The sequence below is a fragment of the Melospiza georgiana genome, chromosome Z, assembly GCF_028018845.1.
Source record: "Melospiza georgiana isolate bMelGeo1 chromosome Z, bMelGeo1.pri, whole genome shotgun sequence".
Classification (NCBI taxonomy): Eukaryota; Metazoa; Chordata; class Aves; order Passeriformes; family Passerellidae; genus Melospiza; species Melospiza georgiana.
This window is the reverse complement of record NC_080465.1, coordinates 19,584,112-19,598,417: the sequence shown is the minus strand read 5'-3', so window position 1 is coordinate 19,598,417 and position 14,306 is coordinate 19,584,112. Positions and strand designations below refer to the sequence as shown.

The 14,306-nt window shown below is 38.2% G+C and overlaps 1 protein-coding gene across 2 annotated transcripts in view; it reads left to right on the top strand.

Annotated features, from left to right (window-relative positions):
• The window catches only part of BDP1 (B double prime 1, subunit of RNA polymerase III transcription initiation factor IIIB), a 52,540-nt gene that overhangs the window by 21,206 nt on the left and 17,028 nt on the right, over positions 1-14,306 (top strand). Inside the window, exons 18-28 of one of the 2 annotated variants that reach the window (XM_058043549.1) lie at positions 182-413; positions 1,486-1,667; positions 2,329-2,542; positions 3,054-3,241; positions 3,784-3,859; positions 5,347-5,462; positions 6,148-6,367; positions 6,909-7,096; positions 10,151-10,340; positions 11,341-11,558; positions 12,495-12,888. In XM_058043549.1, coding sequence (XP_057899532.1) covers positions 182-413; positions 1,486-1,667; positions 2,329-2,542; positions 3,054-3,241; positions 3,784-3,859; positions 5,347-5,462; positions 6,148-6,367; positions 6,909-7,096; positions 10,151-10,340; positions 11,341-11,558; positions 12,495-12,888 — 2,218 coding nt within the window. Of the gene's footprint in view, positions 1-181; positions 414-1,485; positions 1,668-2,328; positions 2,543-3,053; positions 3,242-3,783; positions 3,959-5,346; positions 5,463-6,147; positions 6,368-6,908; positions 7,097-10,150; positions 10,341-11,340; positions 11,559-12,494; positions 12,889-14,306 lie in introns of both variants that reach the window. The other variant, XM_058043548.1, reaches the window with a different exon arrangement.

Sequence of the window (14,306 nt, the reverse complement as noted above, 5' to 3'; positions counted from 1 at the left end):
CTCTCAGTCCTTAGTACATACATTTCCAGTTTTATTCTTTCAGGAAGATAGTAATATATTTTAGTAAGTGTATGTTAATAACTATTTAAAAGAACAGAGGGAAAAAAAGCATCTGTTCTCCAAGTCTTCTCCCACTTTCAGATGTGGTATGTACTTCAGGGATCATATATATGTTTTCCAGGTCTAATGAAACAGCTGGTTTAAAAGAAGATAGCAAACGGATTGTGTTGAATCAAACACCTCTAAAAAGAGGTAGAATACAGAGACCAAAACCAAATCTAGGAAGAACTATTGCAAGGCAAAAAGAACTGATAGATGAAAAAGATCCTGAAGAGGAGACAACAGAAGGTGGAGAAGCAGAAAAAGGTGTCACGCACCATCAAGATGAAAACAATGATTGCTGCCTCAAAAGTGTAAGTTTCTTGAGCAATTCCTTATGCATACTGTTTTGTTGGGTTCTTAATAGAAGCCTTGGTAACAAAGACCTAGGTACATGCTCCATAATTTGTAGGGATAGGCTTTGCATCTTTATTTATTATTTCAGAATAAACTATATTTGTAGTCATGAAATTTCCAAATTTTTACACTTGATTTCTGTTTACTATGGTGTGAAGTTAAAGTGCAGTCAGCAACCAAGTACCAGCTCACTTTCTCACTGCCCCACCAGCAGTACTGGAGACAGAATTCGAAGGGTAAAAGCTGGAAAACAGGGGCTGAGATAAACTCCTGAGTGCTGGATAACCCTGAGTAAGGTTTAGTAGGGAAAGCAGAAGCTACACTCATGTGCAGAGCATAACCAGAAACTCTTCTACTACTTGCCATGAGCAGGCAGGTGTTTAGTCACCTCCAGGAGAGCTGGGCTTCATCACACATAATAGTTACTTGGGAAGACAAAATCCATTTCCCCCACTTTGTATGCTGAACTGCCTGTCCGTGACTCAGAAGGATGTGAAACTTTGGTCAGTTTGGGTTACCTGTTCTGACTGTGTCCCCTCCCATCCTTCCATGCCCCCTCAGCTTCCTCTCCAGCTTGGCAATATGCAAAGCAGGAAAGGCCTTGGCTCTGTGTAAGCCCTGCTCAGCAATAATTAAAACATCTCTGTGTTATCAACCCTATGTGCAGCATAAACCCAAACCACAGCATGACACTTAACACTGTGAAGAAATCTAACTCTGCCCTAGTCAAAACCAGCATACGTGGAAATGGAATGTATCTGACTTGGTTGCATTGTGATACCATATCTGGAAAGAGAAATGAAAAGAAAAAACGCCTTGGAAGATGAACCACTTAAAAGAGAAAATATAAAGAAAAAGAACTTTTTACTTTTATAGTAGACACTGATATTGGTTGGATGACAAGAAACAACAAAAATTTTAGTGTTTCTGTAGAAAATATTTAAACTTTATAATTTTCTTCCTGCTCTCCTAGAAGAGAAATTGAGTAAATATTTCATCTTAACAAAGTGGAACTTTTATTCGTTTCAGGATTTAACAGTTCATGAAGGCACTCAGCTATCCAATGTGACGTTAGAAGATATTTCTGCAGATTCTGAGATGAACTCAAATACAAGACAGTGTTTCCAAGGAAAGTCCTCAGAAGCAGAAAGCAATAAAAATGAAAAGGGATTGTCAGATGTCTCCAAACCGGTTTCAGATTCTAGTACAGGGTAAGGTTATTTCACTTCATTTGAGAGAAGAAATGGTTCGAAGCTATCAGTATCTCTCGGTATTATACCATATTACATTCAACTTCGGCATTACAAACAAGTTGTATATATATAAAGACATATATATCAAGACAATACTAGACTTTAACTAACAAAACCCCAAGAGCTTGAAAGCATTAAATAGATATGCTCTTTGATGTTAATTTGATCTTTGGACTATTCGCCTAATTTTCAAAAAAATACACTTTTCTAATGTTCAGTCCCTGTGATTGTCTTCTCGATGTTGGTCTCCACAGTGCATTCTAGTGTGCTTTTATAGATCCTTGAGTACAGGCTCTGGTTTCGTATTAAAGTGCCTCCTGAAAAACTAGTCAAACACAGGTATTCTGTAAGTCTTCTGGGTATTTTTAAACATGATTAGAGGAAGGTATTTTTAAAATGTATGTATCGTAGTAAAATGTCTCAGTTTGTCTTCCAGGTCTCAAGTGGAAGGGGTGGTAAACTTCTTTGCTTATCTGTTTATAAGATACAGAGGCATTTATTGACAATCACTGTTTTTATTGGCTCTTTTTCATGTCACTAATGTTATTGCTCTGAGAGCTCTATACAAGAATGCCATATTGTCCCATGTCTTTGATTGTTCTTTTGCTTGTTTTTGCAGGGAATCTCATCCTCAGAAGGAAGAGGAGAAAACTGTTGTATCATCTGCTAGGCTACTGAGGATGCGATTCCAGAGACCAAAGCCAAATTTAAGAGCAACTAGTAGAAAGGAAGTTCTGGATGTAAATAGTAAAAGTGCATCACAGAAAGATACCAACAAGGAAGAAAGTTTGACGCAGTGTGATAGTGAATGTAGCATCCCTCCTGACACAGATGTAAGGCTTTTGTTTTTTTCCTTTAGTTATATGTGAGCTGTTGATTTTGTGAAATGAAGTACTGATGATTTTAAAAAATACAAAGTTAACTTTTTGAAACAATTTTTTTCAAAAGCTTGAATTTTCCACCTTAAAACTTGTGTACTTTTCACTTGGTCATATGTGAGGAGAAGATGACTCACACTTGATGATATGATGAATCTCTTGTTACATGTCTAGATGTCTTTCTGACCCGAAGTGGCATTATAGAGATGACAGGGAAGAAAAAAAAAGTATTAATAGAAGATGGCACAGATTTCAGGCTTTGTTGTCTTAAATAAAAAATTGTGTATTTGTCCTGGAAAGACTGGGAAATCATTAGTGAGCAGTTACAGAGGAGTTTGTAGGAGAGCGCAAAAAAACTCTCGAGTTTTTTCAGAGTGTGGTGTATACCAAACTTCATAGACATCATAAACTCTCCTTTTGGTTTATTATTACAGCTTTTTCTGGTTCTTGTGTTTACATTTTTCAGAAAGCAGGAAAATGTGAAGCCTTAAATGCACTAGAATCCTTGGGAAAGCAGATGTCAGTTTGCTCTCAGGAGGTTTCTGAGAGGCCAAGTTGTAAGTCCCCAAAAACATTTTCAAGATCAGAGGATAGTGGACTGGAGATCTGCCTATCTGAAATTTGCCAAGATGACATTTCCACTACTATTGCAGGGTAAGGGCTTATCTACTTTTATCCTTGACTGTAACAATGAAAGAATTTTACAAGGAAATTATTGCGCCAATGGCTTGCCATCTGGCAAACATATTCCAATGAAAATACTGCACAAAATTTCCATTCTCATAGTTTAACACCAGTGATACTGCAATTTCAGTAGCTTCTATGCTAAGCATGACATGAATGAGCATTCACTTTATAACTGTTTCATCATCTGAAAGACTGGATTAATTTCATGCAGGGAAATACTAGTTTGCTTATCAAAGAAAACATGTAAAAACTGCCTTGGTTTTATAGCAACAAGTAGTCAGTAAGTTAGTTAATTATTTTGTTGGAAATATTTAGAAGACCGGTGCTTCAAAATTTTCGCTGGAACAAGTTGTTGTTTGTAATTTAAACTCAGCTGAGCTTTTAGTTCACAAGATTTCTTCTCAATACTCAGTGGTTTTTGTGTGTAGTACTAATGGATCTGTGTTTGTGTTTGTACTAAGTTTTGGATTATTTTTTCTGTCTTAACTTTGCATTGATGATACAAACAGCACTCAAGAGGAACATCAATGTGCACCTCTCCCACCTATTCAGCTGGCACAGAACAAGACATATAAGCCAAACTTGGTAAGAACTATTGGAAAGGAGGAGTTACAAATATCAGAAAGTGAGAGCAAGAAAAAGCCGGATGCAGAGCAAAAAGATGAGTTTGACAATACTGTCATGGTAAGCCTTAATAAGAGTAAGGCTTTGCCTTCAAAGTTGGTTTGAAGTGCGTGTTCACTTTTATAAAGTGAAGTGAAAACATTGAAGTTGCATTGCCTGACGCTGAGACAATATATTAAATTTAAAAAAATCCCAAAACATGGTAAGCTGAGGTATTGTAGGTATGAAATCAGTGAGGTCTACAACTTGAAGTATTAATTATTCTTTTTACAAATGATCTGCTTTTGATTGAATTGCAGGATGGGGAAAACAAATGCACATTTATACAAACTCTAGAATAAAAATGCATAAGAATTACCTTTCTTTTCTCATTTCATCTTTCCTGTTTAGATGAATCAAGTCTGTCTTGAGCAATCTAGTATAATGTCTCAAGTGAAGGCAGAGGATAGCTATTTTTATGAAAAAGGGGTTTTATTAATTTGATAATATTTAACTGGCTTCATCACTACAATACCTGATACTCCTCTATTTCATACAAGTAAATGACACTGTGTATCCCCACAAACACTTACTAGGCACTTGTAGAAGATGTGGAAATTCTCGAAAGCCATTTACAGTGTGATGTGTCTGTGTAACTGTTTGTTGGATTGCACATGAATCATGTCACAAATGTAGGAATATCTGTGTAGACTTGCCTTAGATTTGGAATACAGCTAAATTTTGCAAGAGTGACTGTTTTGGAGTGATTATAGCTGGTTTTGTTATTGAGCCTATCAGAAATACTTGTGTCCTGCAGGAATCTCTCATCTTCCATCAGTGCCACAGTCGGCTCGCCCCTAGCTGGGATAGTTCCTTGTGGTTCAGCTTTGGCTACTTTGGGCCTGAGGCCTGTGAACCACGCACATGCATCTGCTCTGTACTGGGCAAATCTGTAGAACCAGAGCAGGTCTGATGCTCCTCTTTACTAGTCAAGCTGTCAGGCCTGAAGTGTTGAAGGATGTGTTTGAGGGGCTTCTTTGTGGAACCAGTGTGGTAAATACAGACATGAAGCTTATTAGGCCTTCTGGATCTTGAGGCTATGTTATTGTGGCTGGGGTGTGTCTGTGCTCCCCTCTGCTGTGTCCAGTTTTCAAAGGTTTTCCATTTGCTGAAGTATCTTGTTTCGACCATGCTTCATGTATTAGGAAATTGATTGAATACTAAGTAGACGGGTGTTTCCCATAATGCTTGGGTGCACATAGTGTTTAAGAACTTAACTCTAGGTATCCCAGGAGTATTAAGACTTCTGTTCCTTTTTGCATATAACTTGAATTATGATAACATGATTTTTACCTTTATTTCAGTTGGGAAAATAGAATCGTTTCTATTTTTGTATATTGAGCAGATGTCTGTTTTAGAAGCTTACGTACTTCTATTTTTCTTCATGCTTCCTTTACTGTAAATTGAAGGGTGAAAATGAAGCTGTATTGTGTCAAGCAGATGTATTGAGCGAAGAGGAACAGGAACAGCAAGAGGTGCCTCAGGTGCTCTCTATTTCTGAAACCTTATTGTCTGAACAAAGCAGGTGAGGTCTGAGTTTAGCAAAATAGCATTTGAAAAGCTTTTATCTGTGTATAATGAGATACCTTTGCAAGTGTCAATTCTTCTTTTGTCTTTTTACAGTATTTCATTTCCAGTGCCTACAAACAGCTTTTTCCAGTGTTTTCAGAGCACATTTTTTTTGCCTGCACTCTTCGTTATTATTTATCTGGTACATACTTGATCTGTACAAGCTCATAGGTTCCTGACCAAGATTATTTATTACTTGGTCTGTATTTACTTAAGTAGCAATCATGTGTGTAAGATTTGTTGTAAGATATGTAACATTCAAATTTTGCAAAATGTCAGAGACTTGACTCTCATTTGTCCATCCATATGTTCTTCTATTTTACTGCCACTGTTGTTGAAATAAGATCTTAAATGTGTGTTAGACTGCTGATGCTTTCATGTTGGTATGGTTAGCAACACGGCTTATTTTTTATGTTAAAAATGCCTTGACAAAATAATTTTGTTATTTCTGCTCCAAAGTTAACCATAAATGAGAAATGTATTTGAAAATATAATTTTATTAATCTTAAACAAAGCAGTCTGGTGGTCTCTTGTGTAAGTGTTAATTCAAAATGTAAGTGCAGTAGTGCTTATTTTCTCTCCCCGCCAAAGTAAAATGTGTATTTTCATTTAATTTGTTTGCTTTGCTTTAAATTCATCAGTACTGAAAAACTTACCTCCCAAGAAGGCAGGCTAAGTGCTCTGAAACCAGGACAACTCGTAAGGATTGAGTCTCCAAGAGCTAGACCAAACCTAGAAAGAACATACAGCAAAAAAGTATCTCCAGTAGTACAAAAACTTACTGCCCCAGATGAAGAAGAAATGAATCATGGAGAGAATCTACCTGTGACAGAAGAATCTGAAAACCTTCTCTCCTCAAAAGTGAGATTCTATTTCTGACTACACTTACTAATTCTTGGTTCCACTCTAGCTTTTTTTAAGGCATCTAAATAAGCTGTTTGTAAATACATTAATTAATTTCAGCCTAGTAAGAATTTCTGCTCAGTATTTGCATGCTATTACAGGGTTTTCCAAAATCCTGCTAGTGACACATTGATAAGACATACAAAGACTTCACTTGGATTTTGACATTTCAGTCATATTCATGATACACAAGTAGTTACCTGCATGTTGTATTCTGTTGCTGGGTTTCTCCTGAGCTCCTTGGTTGCTTTTCATGAAGGAATATATTGGTTTTAGTATATGTCTTTTATTAGCTAAATGCCTTCCTAGAGGAACAAGGAGCAGTGATGGTACCATAAACTACTTGGCAGTTTTTAAATGAAGTTTCATCTCAGGTTAGCAACTTGATCATAATTTGCAACACTTTATTTTACAGGTGATATATTTTGTTATAATAATAAATAAAATATTTTTATATACTTTGCTAATATTGTTGGGCTTTTTTTTTCTCAAATCAAAGGATGACATGGACATATTGTTGCTTGTGGGAAATTTGGCTGAGAATGACAATCTTGACATAAATTCAAGAAGCATGACATCAGAAACGCTTTTTTCTTCTAAAACATCACCAAATTATAACAGCAAAAGAGTGCAAGAAGAGTGTCTATCTACAGATGCTATAGGAGGCATTCAGGATACCACAGAAAGGTAAAGTTACCTCTTTTCAAAGTAAAAAATCTTTCATTTTCAACTGGGGTAGAGTTTATTTTCTTCTTATTAGCTGATACAGTGCTGCAATTTGGATTCAATATGAGAATAACATCGATAGCACTCTGACATTTTAGTTTTTGTTGAGCAGTGCTTACCCTGAGTTGAGGACTTTTCAGTGTCTCATGGTCTGCCAGGGAGCAGGTGCGTAAGCAGCTGAGAGGGAGCGCAGCCAGAACAGCTGGTGTGATCTGGCCAAAAGGATATTCTCCATACCATGGAACATCATGCTCACTCCATAAACTGGAGGGACCTGGCTAGGAGATGCTGAACACTTATTGGGGACAGGCTGGGTGTCAGTCAGCAAGCAGTGAGCAGTTGCGCATCACTTGTTTCCTTGTGTTTTATTCCCCTCTGTCTGTGTGTCTGCCTCTCCTTTTCATTATTTTATATTTTACTTTGTTGTGATTATTAAACTTTTCATATCTAAACCCACAAGGCTTACCTTTTCTTTCCAATTCTCCTCCTCCCTGGGGTTTGGGGACTGACTGACTGCATGACACTTGTCAGCTGTGGTTAAGATGCGACAGTACTTTAAAAATTTTGTGCATTTTTCCAGTTGTTGTTATACAGCCCTTGCTTCTGGAGCTGTTACTAGTTGTTATCTGCTATGTGCTGTGCAAGTCACTAGGTGGCGTTCTTAAGTAGTAGAACAGGTTTTAAGAGGATTAGGGGTTTTTTTCCAAGGCTATTTTTCTTTTTAGAAGGTACTTCATGGGTGAGAGTAGAAGCAAGTAATCAGGGTTTAGTTGTCCGAATTTCTCACTAATAAATTCTTGGGGTACAGTGCACCATGAATGTGGACTAAAGACTGAGCAATGCCATTTGCACTCCCTTATAATTGAGAACTGACAAGAAGACAGCAAGCTCACTTTGTTTCTCTGTGTTATAAGCTACCTTTTGCTCAGTCTTAACTTACATAGAGCAGTCCCAAATCTATTTTAAAATTTTGCCATTTTCTGGAATTAACTTCTGGTTTGCATCTGTCCCTAAAACTCTAAAATCTCGTCCAAAAATTATGTTGAAATCATGTCCCAGAGTCTTTTGGCTAGCAAGACAAGGGCCTTACTTGACAATGTTATCATCTTCTATGATGGGGGACTTTCACAGATTCACAGAATGGTTGAGGGTGGAAGGGTCTGCTAGAAGTCTTCTGGTCAAGGCACCTGGAGCTGGTTACCCAATACTGTCTGGACAGCTTCTCAAATGTCTCAAAAATCTTGCCAAGGATAGAGACTCCACAGTCTCTCTGGGCAGCCTGTGCCAGTGCTTGGTAACGCTAACAGTGAAACAGGATTTCCTGGTGCTCAGAAGAACCTCCTGTCTTGCAGCGTTTGCCCATTGTCTCTTGTCCCATCACTGGGCACCCCTAGAAAGAGCCCGGCTCTGTCCTGTTTGCGGCCTCCCCTTGAGATTTTGTGGAACTGTTGGAAGAGGGATCTCTTCAGATCCTTCAGAGAAGGCTCTCCGTGAGCCTTCTCTCCAGGTTGAACAGTTCCTGCTCCTTCAGCTTTTTGTCATAGGAGAGATGCTTCCAGCCCTTTACCATTGGTGTGACCCTTTGAGGGGCTGTCTGCAGTGCATCCAGGTCTCTCCCACCAGGGAGCCCAGAACTGCTCAGTCCTCCGGGTGTGGCTTCATCAGTGCTGGACAAGGGGCAAGGATCACCTCCCTTGGCCTGCTGGTAACACTTCTCCTGCTGCAGCCCAGGTCACCATTACCTGCTTGTGCAGCCGCAGCACTTTCCTGCTTCACGTTTAACTCAGAGACCATCAGGACAGCCGGGCTCTTTTCTGCAAAGCTGCTTTCCACCCGGGTGGCTTGCAGCATGCAGTGGTGCCTTGGGTTGCTCTTGCCCTGGTGCAGGACTTTGCATTTCCCCGTGCTGAACTTGCTGAGGTTCCCGTAGCCCACTTCTCCAGCCTCTCCAGGTCCCTCTGGAGGCCAATATAACCTTTGGGCGTGTCTGTCCTTGGGAAGCAATTCCTTCTAGATTTGCCTAATCTGTAAACTTGCTGAGGTTACACTCTGCTCCATCATCCAGATTATTTTGTGGAGATACTGGACAGGAGTCGATACAGTATTAACCCATGGGGCACTGGTGTTGGTTGTTGGTCTCCACCTGGACTTTGCGTCACTGATCACAAACCTCAGAACTTGACAACTCAATCAGTTTTTAATGTACTTTCAGTCCATACTTCATGAGTTCAGTTATCAGCATGTTACAAGAGACAGTGTTCAACAGTGTTAACAAGCCTTGCTGGAGTCCAGGCAGATACTACTTACTTCTCTCCCTTTATTTATTGAGCCAGTCATTTCATTGAAAGATGTTATCAAGTTGATTATAACTTCCCCATTACTAATCCATGCTAACTACTCCAAGTTAGGTTGTTTTTCATGTGTCTGGAAGTAGTTTCCAGATTCAGTTGTTCTATCGCCTTCCCAGGGACTCAGATGAGGCTGACTAAATTGTATTCTTCTGGATTACTCTAAGTCCCTTCTTCTCAAGCCATGAATTTAGAAGGCCAAGATTTCTCTCTTACCAATCTGAACTTGTTTGAACAGATGTAAGAATTCTATCCTTTTTGAAAGCAGTAGAACCTTGAGCACTGGAATTAGTGAATATAGTGTTCCTATGGCTGCTTAATTTTGGAGACCTGTGTTGGTCTGACACTTTCCAGTCTATCTGACCTTGTGTTCTTGTGTTTCCTAAAATCTTTCCCAAAACTAATCAGGAAGGTCCACTACTGCAGATGAATTATCTCCCTTATGCAGTGCTTTTTTTCTTCTTTTATGGTTTTTTGGTGGTTTTTTTTTGGTTTTTTTTTTGTTTTTTTTTTTTTGTTTTTTTTTACATTTAGCCAACTAAGCAAATAAAAATTCAGAATATAAGTTCATTTCTAGCTAGAAGTACTAAATATCTGATAGTAAGCCACACTTATAGAGTGTACTTTATAGTTCTTCAGAAGTAAAAGTTAAAACATATTTTTGTAGGTCCAGTGATAAATTAAGTTCTGGAGAAGAAAGTGAACAGAGAGGAAGAGAACCCCATTGGAACCCGACGCCAGACCTAATGAGACTTACTAGGAAAAGAGATTATCCTGGAGAGTGTGAAAACAGAGAAGAGGATAGTACTGAGAGAAATGAAGAGTTTTTGGTATTATTAAAAACAGGTGTATCAGGGGTAAGTGCTTATCATGTATTTTGAGCCAGTTGCACCTCAATCCTTTTGCCCAAATTCTTAGAAAGATAGGTGGCACAGAAATCCAGTATGTGGCTAGAAAATGTTAATGTGATTATTTGATTTTTTAAAAAGTCACCATTGGAAACTATACTGAATAAATGGAATTAGAATTTAAAACCTATGGAAATACCTAATATACACTGTTGTCTTAAGTTTGATGGTTTATATGATCAGAAATTTGCATTATCTTAAATACGTGCTAACACTGTTGAAAAATAATTTACTGTTTGTTATTCATTGAACAATGGAAATTAAGGCAGTTACCTAGCTTCAGATACTGCCTAAAATCTGTGTTAGTATACTTAGAAATTAAAACGAGTGTGAACAAAGTTCAGACCTTCTTAAATTTGCTCAGCAGGCCTAACTTAGCCCAGACTAGTTCCATCTCTAATGCTGGATAACTGCATCAAGTTTATCTAGTGTTCCTTCTTTTTCATATGTATGACTAAAACTTCTAGTTAGCATATTCTTTTAGCCAAGTATCCATAGCTGATAGAACTGTGGTTGCTGATGTTTGTCTGTGTATATGTTGAATAATATTGAAATGCTTTTTTATAAAGTATGTTAGTTTTTTCTTCCTACCTTGTTCCCAAGGCAGAAAAAAAATAGTTCCTGCAAATTGTTCTTTAAATTAATAGGTAATTTTAGAAAGTTATTTATCTTTCCAGCTTCTAAAGGGTTGTTGCTCTTGATAAATTGAGTATGGTGTTGGTTTGTTAACTACCAGCTGCACTGCGAATTCAAGTATCATAGATAATATCAGTTAATGACACCTCTGCAATAGAACCCAAAATTAAAGACATCAAGGAAAAATATCCTAAGTTATCAGAGAAGACAGCTGGGCACATTCTCGAGATCCTCAAACTAAGTTCTTTAAGTCACCAAAACCAGTTACAAATGTTTGGCACTTAATATGGTAATAATAATCTCCTCTGTTCAGGAAAACTCCAGTAGTACAGTGGAAGCTGCATCCTTCTCAGAGGCTACAAGGAAACACAGTTTTGCAGAGAATGTTGAAGAAATATCTCGTAAGACAATCAGGCTGGACATTACACTCCAGTCTCCAGGGATATCATCAGAGAGTGAGAAACACGTAGAGCAAGATAATGATTCTCAGCTTTCTACCTCACAAGAAAAGTGTCCAGGCAGTCTCACAAGGTAAAACAGCTGTTTTGCTTTATAAACCAAACTCAGTTGATTGACAATTATTGGCCATAGTTCTGCCATGTGTAATGTGAGTGCATGCAGCATGTCAGTTTTTGTGTCTTCCATCTGAACTTAGCAGATGTGTGCAAATGCTCCTTTGTCTCTTACTCTGCCTGTATTCTCATAAAATGAACACAGCCAGTACTTACACCAATCTATCCCATGGTTTCAACAGAAATTCCTGATTTTATAGGGGAGGACACGAGAGTACCTATTTTTGGAGGCACAGGATTGTGGGATTAACCTAAAGAGAAACTTTGTGCCAGTAGTGTCCTCTGCTACCATTTGCTTCCACTCTTGACCAGTTTACCAAGGAGAATGTTTTGGGGGCAAAGTTTGTCATTGCTTTTGGTACTCAGAGTGATTGTGCTCATGATTTTAAAGGAGGAAACTGTAGGTAACTGATTATTGAAGAGAATGCTGTCTGAGAAACCAAAGCAGATAAGTAGTTATCACCTAACAGTTTCAGTTTGTAAACAATAGTCTGATCAATTAAAGTATCATAGTTGGGGGCTTCTAGTCTAGCTTTAGCAAAAGACAACTGGAACTGTTCCTATGACTTAAAAAGTATGTGACTTCCACATCCCTCAAAATTAAAATAATTTCATACTTTTCTAATCAAAGAATTGTGTTTCTTGCAAGTTTAATTGTGAACATTTCTAGCATTTTGAAACTGCTTAATACATATTTGCAATAAGTACCTTATGTACACAGGAAGAAGTTAAATTTCTGATTAAATGCTTATGTGTCACTAAGAAGTTAAGAAGTAAATAGTTTGCATTGTTGGTCATAATGATAACTTATTTTTTTAAATTAAGTTTATTTTGATTTGTTGTATCCCTCCCTTTGGAAAGTCTTGGATTTCATTGTTTTTGTTCTGTTCTTTAGGAGGCAGTTCAGGAGATCATCAAAACAGATGGCACTGCCAGAACATGTGTTGGAGGCCAAAACGGCTACTTCTTCTGCCTCTGAATGTGAGGCTGATTGCAGTGAGAAGGGGATTCAAAGGCAAGATGCTAAACTGAGTGTTACCAGAGACAAAAGTTTGAAAACTACACAGAGAAGAAAATCTGGGAAGGAACCCAGAAGTTCAGAGATAACCTTTGTTACCCTCCGGGCTTCTCAAGACGAGGAGGAGGATGAGGAGGCAGATGATTTTGAACTTGATGATGAAGATGAATGCTTTGCATCAGAGGAAGTAAACAAGGCTCCAGTGTTTGTTCCTATAGGGCTTCGATCTCCAAAACCAATTCCTATGCAGATACAGGAAACTGTGGAGGAGGTATTGTGTAGCTGGATTCTACATCTGCAATTTTGTTCTGATTGTTTAAAAAGATTTTATTCTAATTGTATCTCTGGGTATTTGGGTTTTATCCAAGTTCAAGTTAAGAATGGTGTTGAGAGTGGCAGGGATGTTACTTGGCACATACACTTGGTTTTGAACTTAATACAGCCTCAGCCTAAAATCCAGTTACGTAATTATGTTTACAAACTATATATAGGTTTGCAGGGAACTCACCAGTTTGTTTATTGGGATTGAATATAGTCCCAGACTCGATGCTTGTCCATGTGTTTTGAGGCCCAAAATGGATCAAATGGAACACTTCAATTTCATATTTGAATGTTAGGAAATGAGGGTATGAGGAAAATGTTTCTGTATGTCATGTCCCCCTTGCCAAGAAACTTTTAACTGTTCAGGTAGGCTGGCCTGACTAGCAACCAGAGACACACATCTGCTTGCTTACTCCCTTTTCCTGTGTGACAAGGAGAAATTAGGAGGGCAAGAAGATTTCTCTGTTGATATAAAGACAGTTACATACATGAAGGAAAAGCTGCGTGTAAATGAAAAACAAAATAAGGAATTTGTTTGCTGCTTTCCACTGTCAGATTACTTCCTGGGAATCAGGGCCTCAGTTTATGTAAGTGTAACTTTGGAAGACAAATGCCCTAACCACAAATGGCTTCATCTTCTCCCTCCTTTCCCTGGGCTTTTATTGTTGAGTGTGTCATGGTATGATACAGAATTACCTTTTGATCAGCTTGGGTCAGCTGTACTAGCTGTGTGTTCTCCTCCTGCCCTCTTGCTTACCCCAGGCCTCCTTGCTGGATAAAATAGTAAAAAAGCATTGACGTTGTGCAGGAATAGCAGAAACACTGGTGTGTTACCAACCATGTTGTATTTAAAAATCCAGAAGACAACATTATGTGGGTTGGTATGAAAAAAATTAACTTCATCCCAGTCATGGCCAGTACAATCTTCATCCTTTATTTCATACCATTTGTATCATGCTTAGGTCTTACACCATCCAGTAGAAGACATTTTTCTGTTATTTTTCCTGTCATTGCTACTTTCCATTCACTTCGGTGCTCTTTGCTTTCTAGTGCTTTTTTTCATACCACTACTGCTGGTCCTCTTCTTCTCTTTGCCCATTGAAATCCTGCTTTTTATTATCTCCTGAATGAATCACACTGTTTCTTTCTCCAGATGAAACAGCAGAATAATTTAAAGCTCAGTCAAAATATAACGGGATTTCTAGAATGATAATTGGTGGCCAAGTTGCTGTATGGAAACTTTTGCTGAATCCTTAATTTCAGAGATGTAGAGTATATCTAATGCTTGGGGATTACAATCAAGTTGCCTAGTTTAATGCTTAGGAGACATGAGTAATAGTGAGGAATGTGGTTAGATACCCAAGGACT